At 37.4% G+C, this 13,082-nt stretch overlaps 1 protein-coding gene across 1 annotated transcript in view; it reads right to left on the bottom strand.

Moving 5' to 3' along the window:
• Positions 1-325: 325 nt before the first annotated feature.
• The window catches only part of lcor (ligand dependent nuclear receptor corepressor), a 54,896-nt gene continuing 42,139 nt past the window's right edge, over positions 326-13,082 (bottom strand). Inside the window, exons 6-7 of the mRNA XM_062976347.1 lie at positions 12,515-12,608; positions 326-9,770 (exon numbers count right to left, since the gene is read on the bottom strand). Coding sequence (XP_062832417.1) covers positions 8,801-9,770; positions 12,515-12,608 — 1,064 coding nt within the window. The 3' untranslated portion in view covers positions 326-8,800. The remainder of the gene's footprint in view (positions 9,771-12,514; positions 12,609-13,082) is intronic.

Below are 13,082 nucleotides of genomic sequence, written 5' to 3'. Positions count from 1 at the left end.
GTGGACAATTTCAGATTTTGCATTTTGGAATTCCAGATAAGGGATGCCCAACCTATATCAACACAACTTAATCCATCATTTTTGAGTAGTAATACTTTTTTCTGAACATGACCTCATATAGTGAGGCCTGGGATTCATTGTATCCTGAGGAACAACAAAAAGTAACAGTTTTTCCACTTTTGTAGGGGTCCTGAGCCCCTAACCTAAGGAATGTGGAGGGTTGACTATATAACAAATCATCCCATATTTTATTGAACTAATATGTATATGTTAGCACAGTTATTTTATTTTAAAAAGACACTTTAGAAACCAGTGCTTTGAACCATTCAAGTTTTCACAACAAAATTTATTAGAAGAATAGTGGTTCTGAAAAGTCTAGCATCCAGTGAAAACTACCATACACGTTACAGTCGGGAATGTGTTTCCAAAATGACATGGCCAAAGAATACAACAGGGCTGTTAAACCCTTACACATGCACAACGAGAGAATCAGCGCTTTTGACATACAATGCAAAAAAGAAAAGAAAAAAAAAGTGGACCACGTGAATTAAAAATTTATAAGTACTTATCACATACATTAAGACACAGCTTATTAAGTCCAGTCAAAAAATCAGAACTGCATTAAAAATTAAATGTAGTGCAATCAAACCAAAACCTTAATTTGTGATCATAAGTGCTCTACTACATAAAATGTTGATCATAGCAAGGAACAAAAAAGTTCAAATCACACAGTACAAAAAAAATCTGTAAATAAATACAAACTACAGTACAAGAGAAATATTAAATTATACAATTCCGTCAAACTGTAAACAGTATATTGAAATGAGGTCCATAGATTAAAAAGGGGGTTCCTGGTTTATTTTCCCATGACACTTGTACTTTTAGAGGTCTGTGAAAAATGCCATTTTCCATACTTCATATAAATAGAACTTTCTAAGGTGTAAAGCATCAAATAATAAAGCAGTCATGGCTGACACAAAGTTACAGTGAAATTAATGCCAGCGCAAGCAGCAGGCTTTATTTTAATGTGTTACACACATATTATTTTGTGTGCAGCAAGTGGACCCATGAGGACAGGTGTAAAATGCCATCACATTCACAAATTAGTGGCAGAAGAGGTGAGACACCTGAAAAAGGTCACAATATGGGAGTGTCCATCTGCACCCATAATGTATGTGCTGCTGATTATTTGATAAGTTTACACTCTTGCCATAAAATACCAGCTTTGGCAGAAGGGTTACTAATAAACTGAAGCCTGTCTGGCCCATTGGCTTCCATCACAGTGGCCAGTGCACAGAATTCCTAGAGACATTGCATAACTAGAATGTAGAGGTCAGACACCCAAGGGCCAGTGCTCAAGTTTAGAAGTACCTGGGATGAAGAAGAAACCACAGCCACACTGAGAAGCTGCCTCTGTTGCATTGACAGAGACAGCCAGGAATGTATTTGACAATAGCTGTGCTGGCTTGGTAGTGGCATTTTTAAATATATACCTTTAAGATTACATATATAATATATATGTATATAACATAATACACATACTATATATAGAAATTTCTTACAATACATAATTATCAGGAACCCCCATGCGATCTTGCTCAGTAGTAATAACTGAATATACAGAATGCCACTACGTGTCTGAGGCACTGCGTGCTGGAGAGTAATATGCAGCTTTAAAATCCGTTTGGCTGAGTTATACCTGGATACCTGAACTGAGTTTAAATTGACATTCATCAAGGATGTGCTAACAGCACATCAAAAGAAAAACAAAAATAAAATACAAGTCACTGCTAGGTTTAAGAATAGTGTACAAGTACCTGAATTGAGTGAGGGTAGTGTGTAAACTGTCCCTGAGGGTTTTCAAACAGTGTGTGTACAAGCTGGAATCCTAAGCACATTAGTTTATAACTTACACTGCGGACTGATAAAATACCAACATTTGACAATTTAACAAGTGGAGGTTAGAAAGAGTTATGAGCAAACACTCAAACATATTTATACATGTTTAAGCAGCAGTAAGCTGCTATAAGCAAAAATCCCATGGATATAACCACCAAATGGGACTCAAGAGAGGCTGCAGTCTGTAATCTGTTTTTCTGATGCTAGGGCATATGACAGCCGCCACGTACCCTCTTTTCAACAAGTAAAGAAGTTTCACCTGCTAACATAATATGCACCTAGTTACAGACTAGCAATTCAAGATTAGATTTTTAATCAAAGACTTTCCTATTACATACTAAAATCCCTTAAGATCACTAATGCTGGTATGCTAATCTAGTTAGTTCTTTTAAATTTCCCCCTTCATTTAAGAAATATACCATTCAACAACTTAAACATTAAGATCCATTTTCAGTCCTCTGATGTAAAAAGCATGTCAGTGAATTTATATTAAAATTTACATGGTAAAAAGGCTTGAATTTCAGCCAAAGATTCTAAATACTGCTCATTCCCTGAAGACAAAAGGGAGAGAGAGAATCCCTACCCATTTCCCTAGTGATATACTTTAAAACTGAGCACTACACAATGATCTAAAACTATTCTTCATCTGGGAAACTTCACCTAGCCTCCCCCCAACTGGGATCCCAAATCTTAAAGCCCTGAAATGTTTGCTGAAATATTTACTGAAAATATTAGGTATGTTCGCCCAGAAGCTGCGTGAACATTATAAAACTGATTTATTTACTCTCTATGATAAACTGAAAAGCTTACCATCCACAGAAATTGTCTGACCTGAAAGCAATCAATCATTTGTGGACTAAAATGTTACAGTACCCCAGACTCTGAAGACCAGATAAATTGTGATTAAAATTGTAACAGTAAAAGTGCTGGAAGGTTCCTTTTCTTTTTTTAAAGTTAAAAAATAGGTCAGACAAGCACTTTAATGAACTTTTTTTATCAAGTCTGTAAGAGTCAGATGAGTGTAGCACCAAATGTAAGGTACATTAGAGGCTGAGATGGCATGTCAAAAGTTTTAGAGTGGAAGAGGAAATACTTAAATTAGATTTTTATAAGCTAGTAGAAGAGGATTGAAAGATGCATAAAATAATAAAAATACATTTTGTGATCACAAACTTTCTCAAAAATTATATCAGGAATGAATATTTTCAGAACACCTTCCCAACATTTTCATGATGGAACGTTACTGATACACAGTCTTGTCCAAATCAAATTTAACTGTCTTTCAAGAAAAGATGCTATAATGGATAAGAGATTTTTCTTTTGTGGAATCAAAGTTGATAAGTTAGAATACTTGAAATTTCCAATTAATCTATATGTGCATAGTTCCATACATCTGCAGGAATCTTGCTCATGTTACCAATTTTCAATTCATGACTAGATATTATGTAATAATTTATCAAGGGGATGGACAAAATTATGAGCTTCAAAGCTGCACAGCTAGACAACTTCCACCTCCATTCTTTGTGCCCCTCTATGCCCAGAAGATCAGATCTGGCTGAATTCCATTCCATTCTCCTTCTCTCTGCTTTGTCCATCCAGTCCATTATGCAAAAGACCACAATATTTCTCACTGCATTATCTACTTTTTAGTATTTTGAAAGAACAAGTTGCTGATGGGAGATATGAACTAAAAGCAAGCTTTTAATATACTAGTATTCCCAGCTCTGGGGCAATTTCTGTTCATATTCTTAAACTGCCATGAGCCGTATGAGCTTTATCATTTAGTCTGCTAATGCTGCATACTATTCCAAATTAATGTGTCATATTGTTCACCAGTCAAACTCTGCTGTTTTGTTTCATTAAGCAGATAAAACTGCAAAGTGATCCTAAAGAACCAAAACACAATTAAATAAATAACTTTACTGTAAACTCAAACAATGCCTGAAGATTATAGGGAAATCTGTTTCCACTACAAAAATATATATGAACAGTCTTCTGGGTTTTAAATATATGTTTGAAAGCAGTTGGACAATGATGTGGCCTAAACTGGCTATAGGAAGTGTAATTAGCAGACAGCAGGTAAATTAAGATGAGGGGAGATATATTTTTTGGAAATAAAAATTACAGTTTCATTTTTGAAATTGCAAGTGAGGAAAAAAAGATTCGAATGCATATTAGACTAAGGGCAGAGCAGGAAAAATCTCCTTTGTTTGCCTGAAAATACATGAATACATATGCTTTTGAGAAATGCTTTTGAAGATTTTGTAAGACCTTTAGGCAGTCTTAGCTAGCAGCTGAACACCCCCCCCCCCCCCTTTAGACGGAAGGGGCTGAATTTTTTAATTTTCATTTCAGAATTCTAGCAATTCTGGATAAAAAAAGGAGATTGCCAAGTATGCTTCTCCCACCCACTCATGTACCATGCCTTATTCGCCTCTAATACACTCACATACTTTTAAGCTGAAACTTATCTTAAATCCATTATACATTGGGGGGGGGGGGCTGTTGCCTATCAACAAATGTGTTACAAAATGAAGGATTTTTTTCTCCACCCAAACAGTTAAGTGGCTTACTGAGAAACAGCAGATCATGCCACTTGATGTCAATAGGATCATCATAGCAGCCAATATGTATAGGCTCCTTCCATAGGAAAAAAAAACATATTAAACGCAGCATTAATGACTCCTGACAGTTTCTGAGCAAACACTGGGTCCAGTTGAGATCATGCCTTTCTCAAACTGCCTCATATTTGCCAAGAAGCTTTGGATATGCCAAGGGAAACAAAGCAAATCTGTACTGCTATCATGTTTAAAAGGTACAACACATTCTTCAAAGGTTTATTGAAAATGATTCCAAATTTGCACTAGAAAAGGTTTTAAGAAAATATTTAGACTAAACCTCTCTTGGAGGCAGAGCAGCAGGAGGTATGGATTAGTTCTGGTACCAGCCAGATGAAAGGACATAATTCTTGTTCCACTGGGCTGATTACAAGTATAGGATCTTAAGTGCTCCTGGGGAAACTATATTTCAATCCTTAAGAGCTTGGGGGAAGGGGGATTTTATAATAAATTAAGGCCAAGAGCCCAAACCCTACAACTTCTATTCTTGACAGCTGTAGTGAAAAGGAAAAGGCCCAGGGCTTTGGAACTGAGGTTCTAGAATGGCTGGCAAAGAGGTAATAGTTCATCAGATCTCCAGAATTCTCAGGAAAGAACTTTTATATTTTACAGACCCAAGTAAAAAAAAACTGATACATCTTCTACACACTGGGCTCGCTCCACAGAACTGTACAATAAATAACTGCACACTTGTACCCCTACAACACTAAGCCTTACTCATCTGTATAACCTGCTGCAGCAAAAGGTTACCAAGCAACATCTATATTCCAGTACGATAGTGAATTTGATTTTAAACGTTACACAAATACACTCTTCACATTAGTCTTTTGGGCTGTGAGTAGAGGGAGAATCAATCCTTTATGATAACTGGTCTGTAGAAGCCAAGGCTGTCACATATTTTAATCATTTCTTTCTATCATCCAAATGTAAACACCCCCAACAAATAATGCCACAATTCTATCAAACTCTGTTCCAAGATCTGATAGAACTGATCAAAATGCCCAGGTGTTCTTCCTATGGATGACACCATCTCTGAAGCACTGCACTTGGCTATATTCCCTTAACATGCCCTTAAAAACAGCAGGGAAAACAAGGCCTAAATCCTATCCTTTGCACGGGTTTACATGAGCATCCATTTACTGGAAACAGGAGAAAACAAGGCTTCTCTTACAAAGACAGCAGCAAACCACATCTTCCCACATCAAACTATGGTCAGTTGGGGATTTTGGCCATGCAAACTTCTGGTCAGCAGAAAATGAAACATGCTAATGGATAAACACTGAATCCATTTCTTCTACAGGTGAAATGCTCCCAAACACTACTCAAAGCTACACCAAAGGCGCCTGTCACAGCAGTCTGACTTCAGTAGTTCACTTAGGGATTTAGAGTGAGATACAGCCACAGGATGAGCCATCTTGAAAAAAATAGGTGAGATGAAATCTTAAAAGAAATGTTTAACATTAAAAAGGTGCACCTGAATATTACAGACTAAGTTTACAAAACCTACGATAAAATATAGATATATTTATATCTTTTGAATATTCAGCAGCTTTTTGTTTATTTTTGAGAGGCTTTTGAAATTTTAAAAAGGGACAACTAGCTAATTTTATCCATGCTTCACAAAACAATAATGGCTATTTTATATTGCAATTACCAAAGTAATGCAATTAGTGCTTTAAAAATAACCTACGTTTTCCTTCCTTCCTTCCTTTCTTTCTTTCTTTCTTTTAAGCAGAGACTGTTTGAGGAAATATGGTTGTTCCAAAGCTTGTGGGATTTTTTTTATACCTGAATAGGAAGAGATCACAGATACTAAGTGTTATATTACAAAGCTCTGCAGACAGGAATCTTACAATCGTCAGGTCCCAGGACTTTAATCTGAGAAAATTAAGTGTTTGGTTGTTTAATTCATTTTCTAACCAAAGAAGTAAGAGTATGCAACTATCACTATCTATTTACAGTTCTCAACCTATGGTTTGAAATGACATACAATTAGTTCTCTTTTTAAACTGCAGCATTAAAGGGTAGGCACACCATTTTTTGCTGCACGATTGTCATCCACTTAATGATAAACACAAAAAAATATTTAGGTAAGTAAAATGAGCACATCACATACACTATGACAAGGTTTTTATAGAACTCAACTCATACATCACTTAAATAAAAATAGCCACAAAAGGTTAAACCTCAGAAAGTAAAATTCAATGCAAGTGTTACACTTCTAGCTTGCAGCAAACCTTCTTCCACACTTTCGATAGCAGATGAAACCACAAATTTAAAAGAGTGCATTTTATTGCAATTTCCAGTGAAACTGGATTATATTGCAGAGTTTCTACATCACTATGTAACTTCAAACAGGTTTCTGAACTGAGATGACAACTAGATAGCTAACGGAACTCTGCTTTTTGAGTATGGAAATACTTAAACTACCAAAACAAAACAAAACAAAAAGGTCTAAGAACAGTAGTACAAAGTACATATAGGCTAAAAGCCCAGTCTCTCTCAAGAATGAGAAGTGCATATTTAACATGACAGCAATGGTGTGCCTAACCTTTGCTTCCCAGCAACCCACCGTGTATCAACCAATCAGTCAAGAAGGCCAACTCAATTACTTGCCCCCAAATTTAAGCAGCAGCCCTGGGGCTATCCAGGCCTTCTTCCTATGAATCTTAGCATCCATGTTCAGTCATTAACACAAGATACCAAAATAAGAACAGTGCTTAATGATATCTAACATAAAAATTCCATTGCCTCATTTGGTTGTGCAAAGCAGGAGAGTGGAGTCCTATCAGTCTTTTGCACAGCTAAGATTAATTGTCTGTCTACCTGAAGAACCAGTGTGATTCAGTGGAGCTGCAAATCCAGAGCTATATTTAAAGCTTGAAATATAAGAATGATCAGATGCTTCCATAACTGAAAAGGATTTAGGAGTGATAGAGGTGATCTGCTTATATGAATGTGTGCTAGTCCACTATTCAATCAACAGTGGATAAAAGAAAAAATAAATCAGAATAGGCAAGAACATCTCCTGCTACTGGCAACTTTAGTATTTAAAAAGGAAACACCCACTGGGTGTTCAACCCTGACAGCGTTATGCCTAGCCTAAGCCAGACCAGAATGATCTGATCATGGGTTTTATTAAGATTTGTAAAAATTTCTTCCCTGAACATTAACATAGATCCTTCATTTACATGACTATTTAGGCAGAGTATTGAGGTTGTAAAGTTTAGCGATTCGTGGGTTTAATGAGGGTATTTTAAAATCAAGGTTATATAGTAAGCTGTTGTATGTATTCCTGGCCTCCAGAAGAGGTTTTTTTAAAAAATTTAAATTGTTTGCTGGAAACATACAAGTTCAGCAAATCGAGAACTTTATCTGTTAAAAGCATGTAGGACAAAAGAGCCATATTTTTTAATAAAGAGGAATACCCTAGTATATAACTCAGCGTACCCTGATGCTCCTGAATACAAGGAGTTTGTTGAGATAAGGCTACATCCTCAATCAGGTGAGTCCAACGCTCACCTTTAAAAAGAGCAAACAAAATTACAGTGAAGGTAGTGTTCCAAAGAAATTAACCATAGCATTCTGAAGGTAGTGTATATAAAGTTCCCTATCCCATTTCCCATCCCATTCCCACCCGCCCCGCCGGGTGAGCACTAAGCAGACTGCAAATGGTAAAGGAGTTGAAATTTGAAACAAAATTGCTCCAATTCGACCCAACTGACTAGGAATCCAACCATCAATCTCTGAATACAAAATGACCAGTCATTCTTAAAAAGTTTGAATTTTCTTTTGAACCAAATGGACCCACGAAGGAAATATTGTGAAAATCAAATTATAAAGCAATGATCCAGTTTTTGACTTCAGCTAGAGACTAGAGACACTAGAGAAAGTGATTTTTAAAAGGCCATATGAAAAAAGAAAACCCAATAAAAGAACTGAAAGTCCATGCAGGCTCAAGAGGCAAGTAGTCCACTTCCATGTCTGCATTCTTTGTGAGGTAACTCAATTCTCTATAGAATATTAGAGAAACATGCAAAAGGCCAAACAACAAAAACAAAAACAGAACACAAAAAGGGCTCTAAGCCATTTCGGGCCATAAAATTTACAAATATGCAACATTCAGAGCACCCTTTCCCCTCTGTTCATAAAAGTTATGCTGAACTGCAAAGGAGCATATCTTGTACCCAGTAACCACAGAGAAACTGGGTACTTGCAGCGGGAGTTGACAATGCCATAGTGCTCACCCAGTTTGTTATGTAATTGGCACTCTAACAACATCCCTAATCATCCTTTGACTCATTCGCACTGTGTGCTGCCTCTCCCTGGGGATCTATCTCAAGCTTTACAGAGACATCCTGTCCCTCCGAGCGCATTAATTTCATTTTTTTCTTTGGAGGGTTTTTCAAAGTGCCCAGCCTCTCTTTCACTTTATACTCCAGGGTGCTATGGGGAATCCCATAAATACTCTGAGCTTTGGAGACGCTCATTTTCCCATTCATCACCACAGAAATTGCTTCCTCCAATATCTCAGTGTTGTACTGTCTGTATCTGCCTCTTTTCTTCCGAGGTTGCTTAGAGCCAGGATCTCCCTCTTGATCAGAGGTGGGATATGGCTGTCCAGAGGTAGATTGCTCAGCATCTGAGCCCCAGGAATCTGGTCCGGGATCCAGCAAGCTCCTCCTGTTTTGTTTCGGAAGGATAGCCCTTAACTTTTTACTAAGCGCGCTCTCCGTTTGTGAACCCATCACCAAAGAGCTATAGCTATACTGGTCGCCAGATCGGGACTCCCATGAAAGGTCCATGCCTCGAACTTGTGGTATTTTTAAATCCACAGGAGTGGAATGGCTCATGTCTTTTTTCCCATCCTGTTTAGTTTGAAGTGCCATTTTTTGAAAGGCTGAGTTTTCTGTAAGAAAAGGAAGGTCACTGATGTTGCTGAGTGCACCGTTTCCCCTGAATTTCATTCTGGTCAAGTTAAATTCATAGTGTGGTTTTGCCCAAGAAGCCTCCCTGGATAGTATCATGTGCTGTCCGTGATTCTGCAACCCAGACGGCCCGTGGCTGGCAGGAGTAGCATGCTGGTTTCTGCTCAGCAGTTCTTCGCTTATCTGCAGCGATCGAGCCAAGGGAACTTTGAGAGATGTGGAGTGGCCAGACCCTTCCCTTGTTCCATCCTGCCAGCTTCTCGGAGGCACCCCATCACCACTCCGAAGTCCCTCTCCATGGTGCTGGCTGGGTCTCCCAGGTCGCCTAATTGGATGGAAGGAAACTGATGTGAGCAGGACTTGCACAGGTAGGGAGGAATGGGTGAGGGGGCCACTCCTTTATTAGCAGGCCTTGCTTGGGTAACATCACTTTTGTGGTTTTTAATTTTTTTAAAGTTTCAGCAGTCAGTTTTTTTAAAACTTGTTCAAAATCAAAGAGAAGCTTTTTGGGCAAAGAAAAATGAAACCTGTCAGCTGGTCTTTGGTTGGGTTCACAAAATCGTGGAGCAGAAAAGGCTTCGCGCAAGTGTCTGAAAACAGTATCTTAATTATAGATTAGAAAGGAATAATCATTTGCCAGAGTTTATTCACGACTGTATTACTAGTGTGACGTTACCACTAAACAAGTACAGTAATAAAAGAGTAAGCCAAGTGACAAAATGCAGTACATTTCTCACACACGCACACACCTCAGTCACCCACACTTTTTACAAAATGATAAAATCTTTGGAGGGTATGGATTCACCTATATACGCAGGTGGCTATTCAGCATAAAAAGTACTACACACAACAGTGTTTTAGTTATTTTGCATTAAACACTAGCACAGAAAAATAATTCTCAAATAAGAATGCCACACAAATCTAGGCATCTTTTAAAATAATTACTATAAGCAATTGAATTATCTGTTCAGTTTTGTTTTCTACATGCCAAAGTAGGAAAAATGATCTTTTTTTTTTGGGATGAGAACAAATATTTATTGTGTTGATTGATTAAACATATCAGGGCCTAATCTAATTTTTAATTCCTATTTTAACTCAAAACATGAAACTCCTCAGTTTGATAAGAAATGTACATTGATTTTAAAGAAAACCTACCACAGCATCAGGAGGAAGACAAGATTTTTAACAAAACATGCAGTGAATATTTTTGCTGTCTATAAGATATAATTAGATTAACCGGCACCTTGGCTGACAGAGGGCAATCATTTACTGGCATTAAGCTTGCAAGTACAAAGTGGATACATGGTACCATTCCACATCTCTTAATCTCATCTTATTTATTTTAAAACTCAGTAAACATGCTGATTTCTTGATGATGGCTTTCAGCTATTCATAGAGGAACATATTTTGACACAAGTTTAAAGAACTTGTTAGAATATTCTGAGAAGAAAAAAGTATGCTGTTGTTTATTCGCTCAGTCGCTTCCGACTCTTAGTGACCTCATGGACCAGCCCACACCAGAGCTTCCTGTCGACCGTCGCCAACCCCAGTTCCTTCAAGGTATAGCACCATATTTTTCCCTTCACAGGAAAGTTCCCAAGTTTTAAAAAGTTCAAATTATAGAGTTAAGTAAAGAATCCAAATAGTGATGAACAAAAATTATTTTCTTTACATTAATCTCAGCAACTGGCAACAGTAGCTGTTTTAAGTAAACGTTCAACAATTTAAAAATGATAAAATTATAAATCCAAATTCAAAATCTTAGGAAACTTCAGTAAAAAATACCTTTGACAATATTGTCTTATGCCTCTTACATTGCCACTCCAAATTCATTTTATTTCTAGATTGCCTACTACTACTAGCACACAGAAGATTGGTAGAACTATAAATCTTTCAGCAAAATAAATCTTCCTTCAGTAAACTTTATATTAGTATACTCTTAGAAACTATTCAAGAGTTCATCTTGAAAACACATTACGGTAGGTTATTCTATTTAGCAAATTAGTGAAATGACAGCACTGGACTCAAATTCCACCCCTAATACACTCCTAATACACTTTCATCAGTTTACCTTGCTTGCTTTGGTGTCTTTGTCTAAGTACTCTGATTACTAGCTGAAACATTATGTGGTTTGATCTAGACCATCCTCATCTTAATGTCATGGAGTGTCACAGAATTGCCAAAGCATCTCAACCCAGTAGACAGGGCCTGTGCTGTCAGTTACTGACGGCTCATAGGTTCAAAAAGACATCTCCCAACCCTGATAGCCCCTGCTTTTCAACAGTGCTCTCATCCACCGTGGATGATCACTGTGTGAAATTGCCCCTTAACAACTCTGAAGTGACGATGGGTTGTACACTGCATTTGCAGAAATGTCACCTAACAAGTGATGAGCACAAATGAAAACTGAGGGCGAGTTTTGGTGCTTGTCCCCACTGATTGGTCACTGACACCTAGGAAAATTTGTCCAGGGTTGTTTAGCAGTATAAGCAAATCAGGAAAGATATCAAAATCTCATTAGGAGCCCCATGCCCAAAGAACCCCTAAAATCTGATGTTAGCCTTGCCAGGAAAGATAATGTTCAGGCACTGATAGTATGAACTGGCACTCCACATAAAGTTTATACATAGAAACTACAGCAATTGCATCTGCAATAGCCTTTTCAAGATACCGTAAGCTTACAAACAGGACTAGCCATATATAGAGATTTCAAATGGAAGTGCTGGTTCACACAGCTGTTTGTTGATAGGCCATTAGCCACATGCTTCCAGAGTCATTGAGTATGCATTGTCAAGTATCTGAGATAGATGCATATTTTAAAAGTGAAAAGATAAAATTCGGATACTCTTAAATATAGAAGTGACATGACCAAATCAATTATGACTTCATATTCCTTTTTTTTTTTACATTTGAGGTTATTTTTAGAAACTGGGAAGTATTTTGTATAAGAAATAATTATACTCTGAAAGGTTAAAATTTTATTTGTTGAAGTTGTGAGGAAGATTTAAAACTCATTTACACCACCACCAACCATGAAATGTTAACAAAAAGACCAATAATTTCCCTTACCCATTCCCAGGAGCAGTGGAGCAGCCAGGTGAAAGGCTCAAGGATGTGCTGCCTGCACAAGGACTTTTCTTAGTGGACAGATCAAGTACTCCGTCTGCAGAGATACAAGAATAACTTGAGAAAAAGAAGAAATTCGTATATCCAAGCATACACATGAACATTTGATATCTGATGCTAGAAACTGCGCCAAATAAAATTTGGGTCACTTCAAAGATTTACTGGAAACATCACATCAAATCCTGCTTTATTGCTGAAAGTTTTTGATCAGAGGTTTTTAGGACATTAGTCTCATGAATCAGGAAATGTATCCATCTCCAGATACTAGTATTTTGTCTTTGAATCTGTGAAAGAATTACCTAGTGTATATACTGGAGTATAAGTCGAGGGCAAGTTTTGGGGCCAAAATTATGTATGTTAATATGACCAGTGGAAAAGTTAAGGCTAATTCAGTGCGGAAGGCCCTGGCGTAGCCTTAGGGGGGCAGGACAGTCAAACAGGAAAATCCTATGTATCTCCCAACACTACCTTTTCCATTTTCCCACAGAAGCTTCTGTCTACACACATGTAC

This window comes from Anolis carolinensis, chromosome 3 (genome assembly GCF_035594765.1).
Source record: "Anolis carolinensis isolate JA03-04 chromosome 3, rAnoCar3.1.pri, whole genome shotgun sequence".
Classification (NCBI taxonomy): Eukaryota; Metazoa; Chordata; class Lepidosauria; order Squamata; family Dactyloidae; genus Anolis; species Anolis carolinensis.
Note: the sequence above shows the minus strand (reverse complement) of the source record. Positions and strands in the feature narration are given on the sequence as shown.